The 13,802-nt window shown below is 41.3% G+C and overlaps 1 protein-coding gene across 1 annotated transcript in view; it reads right to left on the bottom strand.

Moving 5' to 3' along the window:
- The window catches only part of SNAP25 (synaptosome associated protein 25), a 65,013-nt gene that overhangs the window by 29,898 nt on the left and 21,313 nt on the right, over positions 1-13,802 (bottom strand). The window contains exons 2-3 of the mRNA XM_042817880.1: positions 817-951; positions 91-132 (exon numbers count right to left, since the gene is read on the bottom strand). Coding sequence (XP_042673814.1) covers positions 91-132; positions 817-888 — 114 coding nt within the window. The 5' untranslated portion in view covers positions 889-951. The remainder of the gene's footprint in view (positions 1-90; positions 133-816; positions 952-13,802) is intronic.

Genomic DNA, 13,802 nt, shown 5'->3' with positions numbered 1-13,802 from the left:
ATGTGAGTAAGGTAAAAAATACCCCCAGTGTGTCAGGCTCTCCATTACCTTCCCTCACAACAGAAGCACAAATAAAATGCTGATCCTTACCTCTTCAACAAGCTGCAGCATTCGACGTGTACTCTCAAGGGACTGAAAAAAGCAGAGTAAAAAGCAACTTAGATTTGGCAAAGCATAGTTCCCACCACTAACTTTTGGGCTCATGCTGACAATATGCTCCAGTGCTCTTTGCCTTTCTTTCAAATCAGGACTTCAGCAGGGGACTGGTGGTCTCTTCATCTTCCATGCTCTGGGACAGCTTACTGATGCCACAGCTCCCGCTGCATCTGCCCGGAGCAGCCCTAAAGCTTGTACTCCCTGTGCCTGTGTGGTGCAGCAGTGGTGCTGAGAACAGCTGATGTTCCACTTTAGAAATAAAATCGGTGGGTTTCTGCTCAGACCTTTCAGAGACCTAAATGGTGACATTTAATATTGCATAGATTTGGCAAATTGAAGGAATCCTAAGACAATATTACACTGCTGATTTTTGCTTGAAGGTCAGTCAAGCTGATGGACGCTCTAATGTTGTACATAATGCAGAGATTATGTACAACCAAGCTCACAGTCTATAAATATCTTAATCTAGACTACCTAGTCTGGACTAAACATAACATGAAACTGTACCACAATTCATTTCTTTCTCAATTCTACCTTCGGTGTAAAGCTGATGGAAAATGCCATCAGCCCTAGAAATCCTTTGTCAGATTGCCTCATATTTCTGGCCATGCCTCCCACTTAACCCCAAACCCAAGTTTCCTCTGTAGCTATCAGTCTCACTTCATCAGCAAGCTGGTCGGCACGCCGCTGCATTTCTTCCAACTCATTGCGCATGTCCGCGTCTTCCGCCATTTTAGCTGTGGGTGTGTTTGTGGAAGCTGCAGATCAAGGATTTCTGCTCAGCTGCCTGCAAGCCTGGAAGACAGTGAAAAGGGAAAGAAGCAGTGAGGGTAGGCTCCCTGAAGCATTGAAATGCACTTAAATGTCAGTCACCCAGAAGTCCTTTTGTAACATGAATGCCTTCACCCAACCTCTTTCATTCTGGACAGTAATTCCTATGCAGTACAGAGTGCACAAGATTTTTCAAGGTAATGTCTTAATCCTGTAGTATTAATCACTCTTTAGGAGAAAGGATTTATTCTTGTCATGTTAATTGAAGAAAAGTGAATCCTTCCTTTATTCTTAACAATGCAAATGCTATACACATCACAGCTGAATAGTCAGGAGGCATTATTCATATCGGAAGTGGTCTTGGCACCCAATTATTCTTTCCTAGAATTAAAATTCATAATGTGAAGGAGGCCAATGTCAAGTTTATGCCCCTCAAATCCTAAATTTAACTGTATTGCTTGGAGGGCTATATGCTCAGCTAATGAATCTCTAATAAAGTTAAATACAACGAAACTTTTGTATCAGCAATGACTTGTCCAAGCTGCTCTAGTTTAGACTCCAAAATAATATTTACAGCTAGGCTGGGTGAAGTCATCTACCTGGTAGGATCTTTCATTTCAAGTGAAAAGGCTACAGGAGTTAAATAGTGCTGTCATCTTCCCCCCAGGTTCTCATCTTGGTTATCCCTCTCAATACCAATCAGTAGCATTGAGCTCCTCCTAACCAGAGATCAGGATGCAACCTACTAATCTTCATTTGGTTTTTTGTTATAAATTCAAGCTAGCTCTGATTACTGAGCATGACTTGATTAAGAAAGGCGGGTCTTCCTACCATCTGTCAGGTCTTTATAACAACAGCACTGGCTTATTTCTCTGCTTGATTCAAGCATGGCACATTGCAAATTGCTGCTCACTGAATGTTAGATTTGTTCATTGCAGGTGCAGAAGAGATGGAAAGTTGTGGGGGACTGAGAATATACAGCCATAAAGCACATGGTATCATGCTCAATTACAGAAAGACAACAAAAGGAGCCCCTTTAAGTAAATCTTCTCTAGGAAAGCAAAATCCCAGAGGCTATTTTCTGTTCTTTCTCTGCATTATGTACAACCCTTATAAAGCAAGGGAGAACTTGGCTCTGAAATTTCAACAATAATAACTTAGTTTAAAAGCGAGTTATTTTCTATCTGAGATGAATCCATTCCTTGCTTTGAGCAGTCTGTACCACAACAACAGGAATATGGGCTGAACAGGTAAAGCTGGATGGCCAAGATATTTCCTAGATAATGCCTCAAACAGGGGCTTAGAAAAGTGTAAGGACAGCAGAAAGCTCCTTGCATTTTCCCTGAGGCTTCATCAACAAATTTGCTATTTTTCTTATCTAAGGAATATGTGACCTTCATGCTTTTTCATTAGCTGTGCCCTCACTTGTGGTTGCTTTTCCTCTTTCAAGATACAGCAGGAAGAAATTCATTTCGGAGAGCCAGCCCTGAAGCTATTGGCACAGTATCCTGCTTTCATCACTGAGCACATCGCTACATCTTTGTCAGAGGCAGGCTGACATTCCATGATGGGTCACACAATGTTTAGGAGCCCAAATATACTCTGGAGAAGAAGCCCACCCCATTTTGCCAGCTGCATGGTCACAGCGGTGTGAGGGACCAAGCTTAAGCATCTCATCTGCAGCCCCAGCTGATGCAAATGCAGAGCTTAATTTCATGGCTAATATTCAGACTGATATCGGGCATTTCAAGGATGCTCACAAACAGCAGTAAATAAGCTTTATGAAACTGTCGCCCTCAAAGGATTAGGAGGAAGAACTGAATCAGGAATCAGTCTCCTGAAGGGCTTGTAAACGTGTGGGAACACTCTCAAGGCCACCTCAATCTTCCCACTCCGTTGCTGCTCTCACAGCGCCTTTTGAGGCGTATCTTGCAGCTCCATAAAGATACTGCTCCTGAAAAGCAAATGGAGCCAGCTTGACTGGGATAAAAATAAGTTATTTGAGCACTGAGCTTTAGCAAAAATCATGAAAATGTAGACGTATTCTAATTGGTATATACATGTAGCTGTGAGAGGCAGAAAACTGGTTTTGTTTGTTGTCTATTTGGTAGCATTTTCCTAGCTGTAAACAGGGGATTTGGTTCAGTCTCTAAGCATATTCCACGTGATCTCAGTGATCATAGATGTGTGAGGGAAGGTGCGATGAGTGCTTCTCCTGACGATAATGAACAATGCAGTCTGTTTATCAGTCATCACACACAATAAAAATTGTGCAGAAAATTCAGTTCTCAAGTAAACTCCAGACTGGCTTTTGGTCTTTTACTTATTAATTTTGGATCATAAGCCGGCAGTAGTTTTGAAAGGTGCAAAAAAAGCAACAAAGGGGTGAAATATTGTGATTTTTCTTAGGGTTATCCTTTTCAGTTAATTAGAAGCATCAATTGACATCTTAGTGACAGATCTATCCTATTTTGCATCAAACTAAAAAAAATGTCAGGGGTTGTAAGCAGAAAGATGTTTTGTAGCAAGTGATCAAACTTGACAGGTTTATTGAGCTTGTTTGGTATTTGTAAAGCACTTAGAATGGATTGAGAAATAGCAAGAAGCATTCTTCCAGACAAGTCATTTTACATCAAGGTTTAGTCATAAACAAAAGTACCCTGCAGCAGTGTTGATTCAACTTTATTTAATAGAAAACCATGCATAAGAATCAATAAAGGTTACTCATTTGAAGGCAGTGTGATAGACTGTGCGTATATTGCAGGTGGTTGGGAGTGGATTTAAATTTTTTGCATATTTTGCAGTTCTAAAGGTGGAATAGCACAGATGTGTCATAAGATTTTCTTTGAAAAGCCCCATAGAGGCTGAAATTCCATTTCAGTTTCATGAAATTTCAGCAACGAACTCTGATATATATAAAATTTCATTGAGAGCGTATTTGTGTGTTCTAAAGGGAATTACGTCACTACAAAACAAATAAAGTTTTCCTTCTGTGATGTTTTCAGGAAAAATTCAGGGCCTGTATATTCCTCTTGATATATTAAAGCACTGAAACTGAAGTAATGGTCAAGAAAAGGTAAACAGTAATGGAGCTGCTCTCACTGATTGTGGGACAGGCTTTCAAAAGTATGAAGTAGTAGCTTATTTTTGGGCTTGCTAAAGCCTGTTGCTATTTTGGTAAAAAGGGAACTGATCAAGGATACTGTTGATGACTTTGGGGAATAAATTTCTTATCATATTTTGCATTCTGTTCTCACACAAGCTGATTTGAACCAGCTATCAAAAGTCTATAACGGTCTTAGGAACCCTCAGTATGAGTGGATATAACCTCTCAAAAATGTGCTCTTTACTTTCAGTAAACTACCTCTTATTTTGCCTACAGTCATTGCGTAGATGACAGATCAAGAAATCAAAGTTGTGATGTACTGAGGTATTTAGATCTCCAACTTTGATAAAAATAAGTTGCTACAGAAGTTACAGCCACTCGCATGAACTCAGTCATTTTTTGTTAATACTTATGTTAATTATATATGCAAATGCAAGCTCAGAATTTCCCAAGGATCTTGGTTTCTGCATTTCAGAAAGGAGAAACCATGTGGGTTTACCAAGAGAAAAGACTGGCTAATGGAAGTATATTGCCAATTATACTTTGAATTCTGCATTTGATATTTTAGTAGTGGTCAGACGCAATGAAGAATCTCATAGTGAGAACATTATATATCCTTCCAGAATTATAGTGAAGTCTGAGAGACCTAAATATATCCCTAAAGGAAGGGAGAGACAATGAGTGACCTTTGAAAGCAAATATTTGCTTCACAGTGATATAAACACTTCAGTGCAATAAATACAGGAAAATGAAAATGCTGCAATTTACTGTGGTGAAGGCAACGCTGCAATGAAGTGTTCTTTTTTAAGCACTCTCCCTGTTATTAAAGATACATCTATTCTTCCCATGGATATTTGTGGCCAGAGGATAACTGCATTGGCATATTCTACTAAAAAAGTTGGTCAACACATCACTTTCCGCTCCTTTTTTGGAAGATTGAAAGCATTGCCACAGTGATGTGGCAGTGGAAAACCCAGTGAGAGACTTTGGTCATCAGGCATCTCAGGAAGGATGCTGTGCTGTTTGAGTCTAGGTGCTGGAGTTGCAGCTGTCCCCCTTTCATTTTCAGTTTGCTCACTGGCAGAGGGAACGACATGCACTGCCAAAGTGGAGAAGTTCAGCTCTAGGTGAAAGCATCAGCCTTCCCTCCCTTGCAGTCAGACAGTTCCCTAGGTGCTGCACAAGGCGCCATGGCCGGGAGCAAGGCAGCTTCAGGGCTTTATAGGATCCCACCCTCAAAATGCCCATCTTTTTCCCTGCTCAGCTGCCCAGCACCTCACTCATGCTTTTCCCCACTTCCTCCAGTCTTCCCTGTTTTTAATAACTGTGAAATAAAATCTTAGAGGAAGACTACTTTTTGGATCCCTTTTGCAGCAGAGCCTATCGTCTGGCTCTAAGTTAGCCCAAGACTTTCAGAAGAGTTAATATTTCCAAAAAGACCCAACCCTGTCATGTCCACGTTGTAGATTAAGCCCCAGAGCAGCCTCCATGTTCCTGTGGGGTATGTTAAGGTCCTCATCTCCCTTCGTTTGCTCTCTCACTGTGGTTTGCTTGCATGCCTTTGGGCACAGTTCCACCTCCATGGCTGAGGGAGCCTGCTGATAACTGATTCTTCTCTGCTTTTTGCTTGTAATTCTGCAAAGAATAATGCCTGCTTGTGAGGGCTTGACAGGGAGTGACTTTAGAAAAGACAGGCACTGAGATCTTGAAAATTTGAATTCAGGAGAAGGAGGCGATTTCTACTTTGTCACCATCTTCCTGCATCATCTTAGACAACTTATTTTACTCTCAGGGCTTGCTTGTGTTGCCTAAAGACATGTCTCTGGAGCTATGTCAGATGCTTTAGGTATTTGGTTTCCTGCTGCTGACTGTATCTGTCAGCCTCGTGCAGACATCTGGGATGCCCTCTGATGAGACTGCTTGTCCATATTTAACAGCTGAATCTGTCTCCCATTTACCCAATGTGGATTGAAGTCTTCCTACCTCATCTTTTTTTTTTTTTTTTCCTGTTACTTTGCAGGTGTTTCAGAGCTTGGGCTGCTCGCTCTCTGTTTGGGAATGTTCTGGTGCAGGACATCAAGAGCTTGTGAATAAATGCTAGTGAGCGCATCTCTGAGTTGAAGCCCCCATCTAGTTGGAATGAGAATTCCCCAGTCAAAGGCCAAAATGAAGATGTTCAAGTATAATTAGACAAAATTATGATTCCTGGCTGTTTGCTGAATGTGTTGGAAAAAATAACTGGAAACCAGATTTCCTTTGGGGTTGTGTTGCTGTAATGACAAAAAGCTCAATAAAATGATTACTTAATGTGAATGCAGCTACACAACATAAATGCTGTCAGGGAAATGACTTTTTCCTGTAAATGTGGGCACCTCTGTCCCCAGCACTGGAGGGTACATGAGTGTGACCACGTACATGCAGTTGCAGTGCAGCAGACAAGTTGTACTGACGCGACGACTCCATGACTCCCGTTTCTGCACACAGGAAAGTTATGAGCAATACATCCCACACTTCCCCCAGGCACAGCAGCCAGCAGCAGTGGCAGGTGGAACAAGTTGTTGCTGAGATCTCAGGGAATAAGAGGAGGTCATAAAAGAAACGCCTGGAGCCACCCTATCCCCACACAAAGCAAGGCGTTGTCCTGTCAGCTGTCAGACAACACTGCTGTTTTATGCAGCTCCAACATGTGCACGTCACTTTATCAGCCTACTGTACCCAAAGAGAAAAAAATGAAAGAAGCAGAGCAGCCATTTTGTAACAATTTCTCTTCATAGAAATAATAACTTGACTTCCTATCCCTTTTACTGATAACAAAACCATTTTCAAAAATAAACCTTTCAACGTGTTATCTCCTTGCAGTCATTTCCAGAGCTATGTACTCATATGGTTTGTCTTTTTTTTTCTTTTTTTTTTTTTCTTTTTTTTTCTGACAGTAACAGCAGAACTTCGCAAGGAAAGATGTTCGTTCGTTCTGTCTGGGAGAGAACCAACTGGCATGGAGGATGGTGAAGAAGGAAACCCTCATAGCAGGAGCAGGCATCACATCCGGAGGAAGCTGCTGGCAGTGCAGAGATACCGAAAGACCTATGCTGAACAGGCTGCAGTGACTGATTCCCAGATTCCACAGGTGACTGCCTCATACAGCTTTGTTCCTAATTGTCCTGTGTTTCCCTAAGTTTATTTTGTTCTCACTAATCTTGCTAAGACACTATTACAGACCCTCACTTCTTCCATGTATAGAAAACATTTTATTTCTGGCCAAAACTAATTCACAGCCAGCAAATAGCAGCTCATTCCCATGCTTGTCTTCAGATTAAATAGTTCCTCTTCTTCCTGGTCTCTATCTCTGAAATAATAAGGAATAACAGTAACAACTTTTCTCATTTCTTCTGACACGAGAGACCAGATTCTGTGTTAGTTCTCCTTTGGCAGGAGGACTGTTTGTTGCCCTTACTATCCTAGCAGTTGCTCATTCAGTTTGAATTAGTCATCTCTGGAAATGGCTGGCCAGCATTTCACAGGGGATTATATGAGTTTTGCTCAAAGGGCTTAGTGCTTCCCCATCCCTCCAGGAGATACCTACTCCAAAATATCCTCCAACCTCACTTGCCATCTGCATAGCTGGATGTTGGTGGCTCAGAACAAGAAATCCAGATATTAGTATAGAGGATTAAATAAAATATCTTGACTTGTGACAAACATAATTTTGTGTCCAGAATCTGGGAGAAAAGCCAAAGGAGTCTGCTCAGCTGCAGGATGAAATTTCCAACTGTGACACAATTCTCAGCGCAATTCATACCCTAAATTTGTTCAGGTGCTTCTCAAAATGTTCTCCAATACTGCAGCAATGGCAAGCAGCCAGTCTCTCCTCTCTTTGATTACAGTGCAACATGGGTTTCTTTATGCTGCTCCAAAGCCACTAAATCTGATTAATGGCCAATTTTAGAAGCTAGGAGTGACAAGTCATGCCCCATTTCAGGTTGGAGGAAGTTTCACTGCTGCCGTGACCAGGGTCAGGCTTGCAGGTGAGGCTACCAGCTGGCAACATGCTGGTAAATCCTAGCAGCATACAGAGGGTGAACAGTGTGCATGTGTTTGGAGTTTTAAATGTTTTAAAGACAGTCTTTCTTGAGAGTTTACCTGTGCCCTTCTGTTTCTCTTTGATGTGAGTTACAAAGGTAGGGTGGATAGGTAGATAGATAGATGGACAGATAGGTGGAATATATATAAATTTGTAGAATTGAATCATTGCAAGATGTTTATTGAAAGATTTAAGAGACAGTATGAAGTAGAATAATTCTGTGGTGCATTTTCCCGAGAAGCATAAGGGAAGTTCCCACAAGGCTTGTTGCATATTTTTTTCCTGGGCGTTTGGAACAAAAGATGCTGTTCTCTCTGCAGTCTTCTCAAGAGCATGTAGAACTCCCAGTCCAGCCCTTTCTCTCTCTGAACAATCCAGGCCTCTCCCACATCTCCTGGTTTAAGCTAATTATCACCTCTGCTGAGCATCTCAAACCAAAATGATCTTTTGTTGCAAAGCTTGGAATTAAATCTGGGCAGTGGTGGGGAGACCAGTGAGCAGGTCTGGCATCCACTGTCATCTTGTAGCACCAAAGGTGTAGCGCCTGTCTGCACTGAAGTGTTATTGCTTCTTTTCCTCACTACTTTAAGAGTTGTTTACAGAACATGACTGCTAAGTGCTGAAGTTTGGCAGGTGGTATGAAACACCTGCTTTCACTGGGCTCAAGGAAAGGGTTGGTCATAGTGTGGGTTGGTGGTGGGCAGTGAGAAACAGCCAGTTTGCTCATGTCGCCCACAGAGGCTAGAGCTATCTGATTCAACCTTATGAAGTCGTGGTAATACGGAAGATGAACGGTGTCTGTGCCTATTAACTACTCCCCAATGCTGCAGTTAGTGTTTGTGAGTCAGGAGCATTTCATCTATTTAATTTGTGATGCAGCATGAGAAAATTGCCCTAACTCAGCTCTATCTGCTCATTCTTTTGCACTCAGTCCTGCCAGTAGGCATGTCTTACATATCATCATGAAGGCAAACAACTGGCTGCTGTGTGTTTGTGTTTGAGGGTGAAGAGCCTCCTTCCATATCTTCATGAATGGAAAGGTTGCAGACTCTGTGCCAGCAGAGAAAGCACGTTGAACAAATCAATGGCAGTAAATGCAAGACAGTAGAGATCATCTTTACGTTTCTTGTAATGATCCTTGAAAGCAGACAGACAACTGCAGAAAGAAATTTTAAGCCAAATGGATGATAGAAAGGAAGCCAATGAGTATTACAGCAGGAGAGTGCATTTGCATTGGCCTCTGTCAAGTAGCAATGCTGTACTTTGTGTATTTTCTGAAAGTCTGTAAGACAGAGGGAAATCTTGCAATAATTTAATTAAGAAGTGATTTTATAAATAATTTAATGGAATAGCGAATAACATCATCATTCAAACAGTTATAGAATTCTTAATTAGTATGTTAAAATATTATTATTAATTTGGTGCTATCCCTTTTTTACAAGCCCTGATGCTTTTAGGGCTTCAAGAGACAAGCTCTTGAAGTTTGTTTTCAGTGTTTTTTTCAAACTTAGTATGGAATGGATGGTGATTTTGGTAGCTGGGAAAATATAGAAAGAAATTTTGTGAAAAAAGATCCATAGCTCAATAACTCTGTTAAAGAGTTTGGCAGTGAAATAGTTAACACCATCAGCACCAATGCTGTTGTAATTTTGATTTCAAGGCGATAGACAGGAATAAGTCTTTCCCCTGACAGTGTTTGTTACAGGCTGTCAGCAGACTCAGGAAGACAACATTTCATTTATTTCTGTGTGGCTTGTATTTGCAGGACTGCTTTGCAGTCCGGGGTTCACAACCCTCACCCTGAGCTCTCTTATGCCACCATTAAGGACTTCCTTATCTGTTGAAAGGAACTTGAGAACAGTGTGCTATTTGAATTGAGTACTGCAGAAACCCTACTCCTTCACTCCTCCTCAGCATTCAATCTCAACTTATACTCTTTTACCTCATGGCAACATTGAGGTTTTACAAGTGCACCACTGCTTTGCCAATTAAGCATACACGTGCTTCACTGCTGTGGCTTCTCTGGGTAGGTTTCACTGGCTTCCAGTGTGCTTGCTTGGGAACTGAGGTGCAGACACAATGCCAAACAGTAGCTTCTTCTAGCAAGAGCTGGTAGTGTAGACTTCAGCCTGTGCAGATGTGATCTTGATAGAAATGAATGGCAACTAATACAACTCTTGGTACATATAAGCATTCCAATAGGGAAGTACATTTCTATGAGTTATGATCTTGAGAGTATTAGGAAAGTAAATAGACAACTTTCCCCTATAGACATATACTTGTGGTAAATAAAGCAATTAGCTGTGTTTATAATATTCATCCTTTCTCTTCATTTCTCTCTGATGGTGTATGCATGGCCACGTTTCAACTGAAGACCTGATGTGTTTTTAGCAGAAAGACTAAATCTTCTTTGACTAAGTCGCCAGAGTCAAATCAGGACTGACAAAATATAAGCATTACGAAACTGGACTGATGATGTTATCTGAGATGTTTAACTGAAGAATGGGGATTTTTTAAAGCTATGATGGATTCAAGGAAGATGGTGAATAAAAAATCACATTGTGTTTGTGTCTCTTGGTTATAGCTGATTATTTATGTGCTTTTCTTCTTCAAATGAAGAGACAGTGCCTCAACTTTAACGATATGATTTCATCGTCCATCTATCAATTCATCTGTCCAGCCATTCTTCTGTTTGTTATAGCACACAACATTTGTAGCAGGTAGCAAGGTTGGGAGTTCACCAATTTGAGTTCTTTCCCTGAGGCTTGTGGCCATTTGTAGAGGGGGGATTGTTTTGTGGAAAAGGAGTATTGTAAGTGAAATAGAAAAGGTACAAGAAATGTTAGGCCTGAGGCAAAGAAACCACTTCCAAAAAATGTCTCCTGAAGTACCTCACCTGAAGTACTGCTTCCAGCTATGGAATCTTCAGTACAGGAGAAACATATATCTGTTGGGTCACATCCTGAGGAGGGACACAAAGATGACTCAAGGGATGGAACACCTCCCCCATGGGAACAGGCTGAGAGAACGGGGGCTGTTCAGTCTGGAGAAGAGAAGCGAGACCTGATAGAGCCTTTTCAGTATTTAAAGGAAGGCTATAAGACTCTTTACAGGGTCTGCTGTGATAGGTCAGGGGGAAGTGGATTCAAATTAAACAAGAGGTGTGGGTGCCTCATCCTTGGAGACATTGAAGGTCAGGCTGGACCAGGCTCTGGGCAACCTGATTGAGCTGTAGATGTCCATGTTCACTGCAGGGGACTTGGACTAAATGACCTTTAAAGGTCACTTTCAGCTCAAATGATTTTGTGATTCTATGATTCTTCAGCATTTCCTGTGGATTTTCTCTAGGGCAACAGAGCTGTAATAATGGAAAAACAAAAAAACGGGGACTGGTCTTTTCCAGGATACTGTGAACTTTGAAGACAAACAGCTGGCTCTTGGCTCAGTATTCACCTTCTTGCACATCCAGAGCAGCACAGCCCTAATCCCAGGTCTGTTCTCCTCAGCTTTGTACAGTAGTCTCACTGGGTCCTAAACTGTGAAAGGAAGGAGCTAAAGCTGAAGAAAGTCCAGCAACTCTTACAAGCTACTCTGCTTCAAGAAATAGTAGTTGCTATAGCCACAGACACGTTATAAAAAGAAAGGACTCTATCTAGGTTTTAACTGCTCGCATTCTTTGATTACGTATAGATGATAAATAGATAAACTCATGAATATGTTACATGCAGCAAGTACAACATAAAGACACAGCACAGTATCTTTTTTAAAAGCAGTTTCTGTGGTAAATAGGCTTGAGAACCCACTTTTGAACCCATGTACATTTTACAGATCTATTTTTTGTAATTTCAAGAATCATAGAATCATAGAATCACAAGGTTGGAAACGACCTATAAGATCATCCAGTCCAACCATCTCCTCATCACCATTGCCACCACAAGCACTAAAGCATATCACGCAGCACGTCGTCCAGACGCCTCTTGAACACTGCCAGGGACAGCGACTCCACCACCTCCCTGGGCAGGCAATTTCAAGGCTTCACAAGGGCTAAAAATTCTGCTGTCATTAGACAGGTCATCTTCCTTAAGGAAAGCTGGAGCCTTGACAAAGCCAGACCCTCCCAAAAGCCAGTGGTTTTTCAGATGCCATTCAGACAAGGAAGAGAAGCTTCTGTTTCTTTCACTGGACATGAGCGGGAGATTAAATAGGAAGATTTTAGTATCATATGCACCATGCATTGCTGGCGAGTCTTTATACTAAGAATAATGAATTGGGAATGACTGTTTAAAATGTGTACTTACAGTGCCCTTACAACTGCACAAGTCAAATATTGAAAGCATCTGACATTTCTAGGCTACGCAACAAATTATATTAGCCACAGGAATGCATAAGAGCCCCCCACGGATATGCAAAATTTATTCACTCATTTTCAAAGGCCTCTGCTGCTTTCTGATTCACACCTACGACTAATTCCTAGCTGCTACTTTTTTCCCAGGAATCAGTATTACAAATCCAAAGAGGCCAAGGGTGCACATTGACTTTCCCTGATGCAGGGTATGAGAACTCATTATTTATTACAGGCTCACAGAGCTGATTTAGAAACCTTTCTTTGTCTGAAGTCCATTTCAGCCGTTGCAGGCTGATAAAAAAATCCAGCACACTCCTTCAGTGCTCTGAAGATTACCCAGACTCACAGGCGAGGATTTAGCTGTACTAATACAGGAGCACAACTTCTATTCTTTTTTTTCTCCTTTCTTTTTTTGTTGACCAATCAACTCCACAACAGGCTAGACTGTGCCTCAAGGGCATCGCTTGCAGCCACGTGATCTCCAGATTAACAGAGAGGCTGCAAAATCCTTTCCGCTCAAACTGTTTTAACAGAGGATCAAAATCTTCCTCTCTGCATGGGGATTTTTATTTAGCTAGTTCTTTTTGTTCAGTTTGCACGTGTTTGCGAAAGAATTAAGGCCTGCAAGGGCATGTTAAATGGCCTGCTTTGGTTTTTAACCTTTCCAGTCTGTGTTTGGAAATAGAAAGTTTTCTAGTTCTTTGTGGAAATGTTGCCTCTTTCCTGAAACTTGTGGTTGCATCCTTATTTGTTGAATTTATTAAGCATACTTATGATGGACCTCAAAGGTCAAACATTAAGAATGTTTTGCAAAACTCCCCCTTTCCTCTTCTTCAGTTCATTTTCTCGTTAAGGGAGGTGGATGTATGGAGACAAGCAGTGATAAAATCTGAAGGGGAAGAGCCCGAGAAAGGCTTGAGCTGGGTGAGTCCCAAGGAGTTGCATGAGATTTACTGACTCTGCTAAGCAATAAATCACAGGATTAAATGTGATCATGTAAATAAAGTAAATGACAGTTGACTGATCCTTGGCCCCAGCAGTCTGGCTACTGGAAAGCCACCCTTTCTAAGGAGATTCCCATTGAAAATTTTTATATTCAAAGAATAGATCTCCTCTGAGATATGCAGGTACAGCTACTGCTGACAGGAAGAGGGACCGAAGCACATTCACTATTGTAGCAGAGAAGTGCTTTTACTGGGAAAAAAATAGTTTTTGAAAAGAAAAGAAAAAAAGAGAAGAGAAGAGAAGAGAAGAGAAGAGAAGAGAAGAGAAGAGAAGAGAAGAGAAGAGAAGAGAAGAGAAGAGAAGAGAAGAGAAGAGAAGAGAAGAAAAGAAAAGAAAAG

The sequence above is a fragment of the Centrocercus urophasianus genome, unplaced genomic scaffold (assembly GCF_019232065.1).
Source record: "Centrocercus urophasianus isolate 14NV4802_14NV808 unplaced genomic scaffold, USGS_Curo_1.0 seq_10, whole genome shotgun sequence".
Taxonomy (NCBI): Eukaryota; Metazoa; Chordata; class Aves; order Galliformes; family Phasianidae; genus Centrocercus; species Centrocercus urophasianus.
This window is presented reverse-complemented; position numbering and strand designations above follow the sequence as displayed.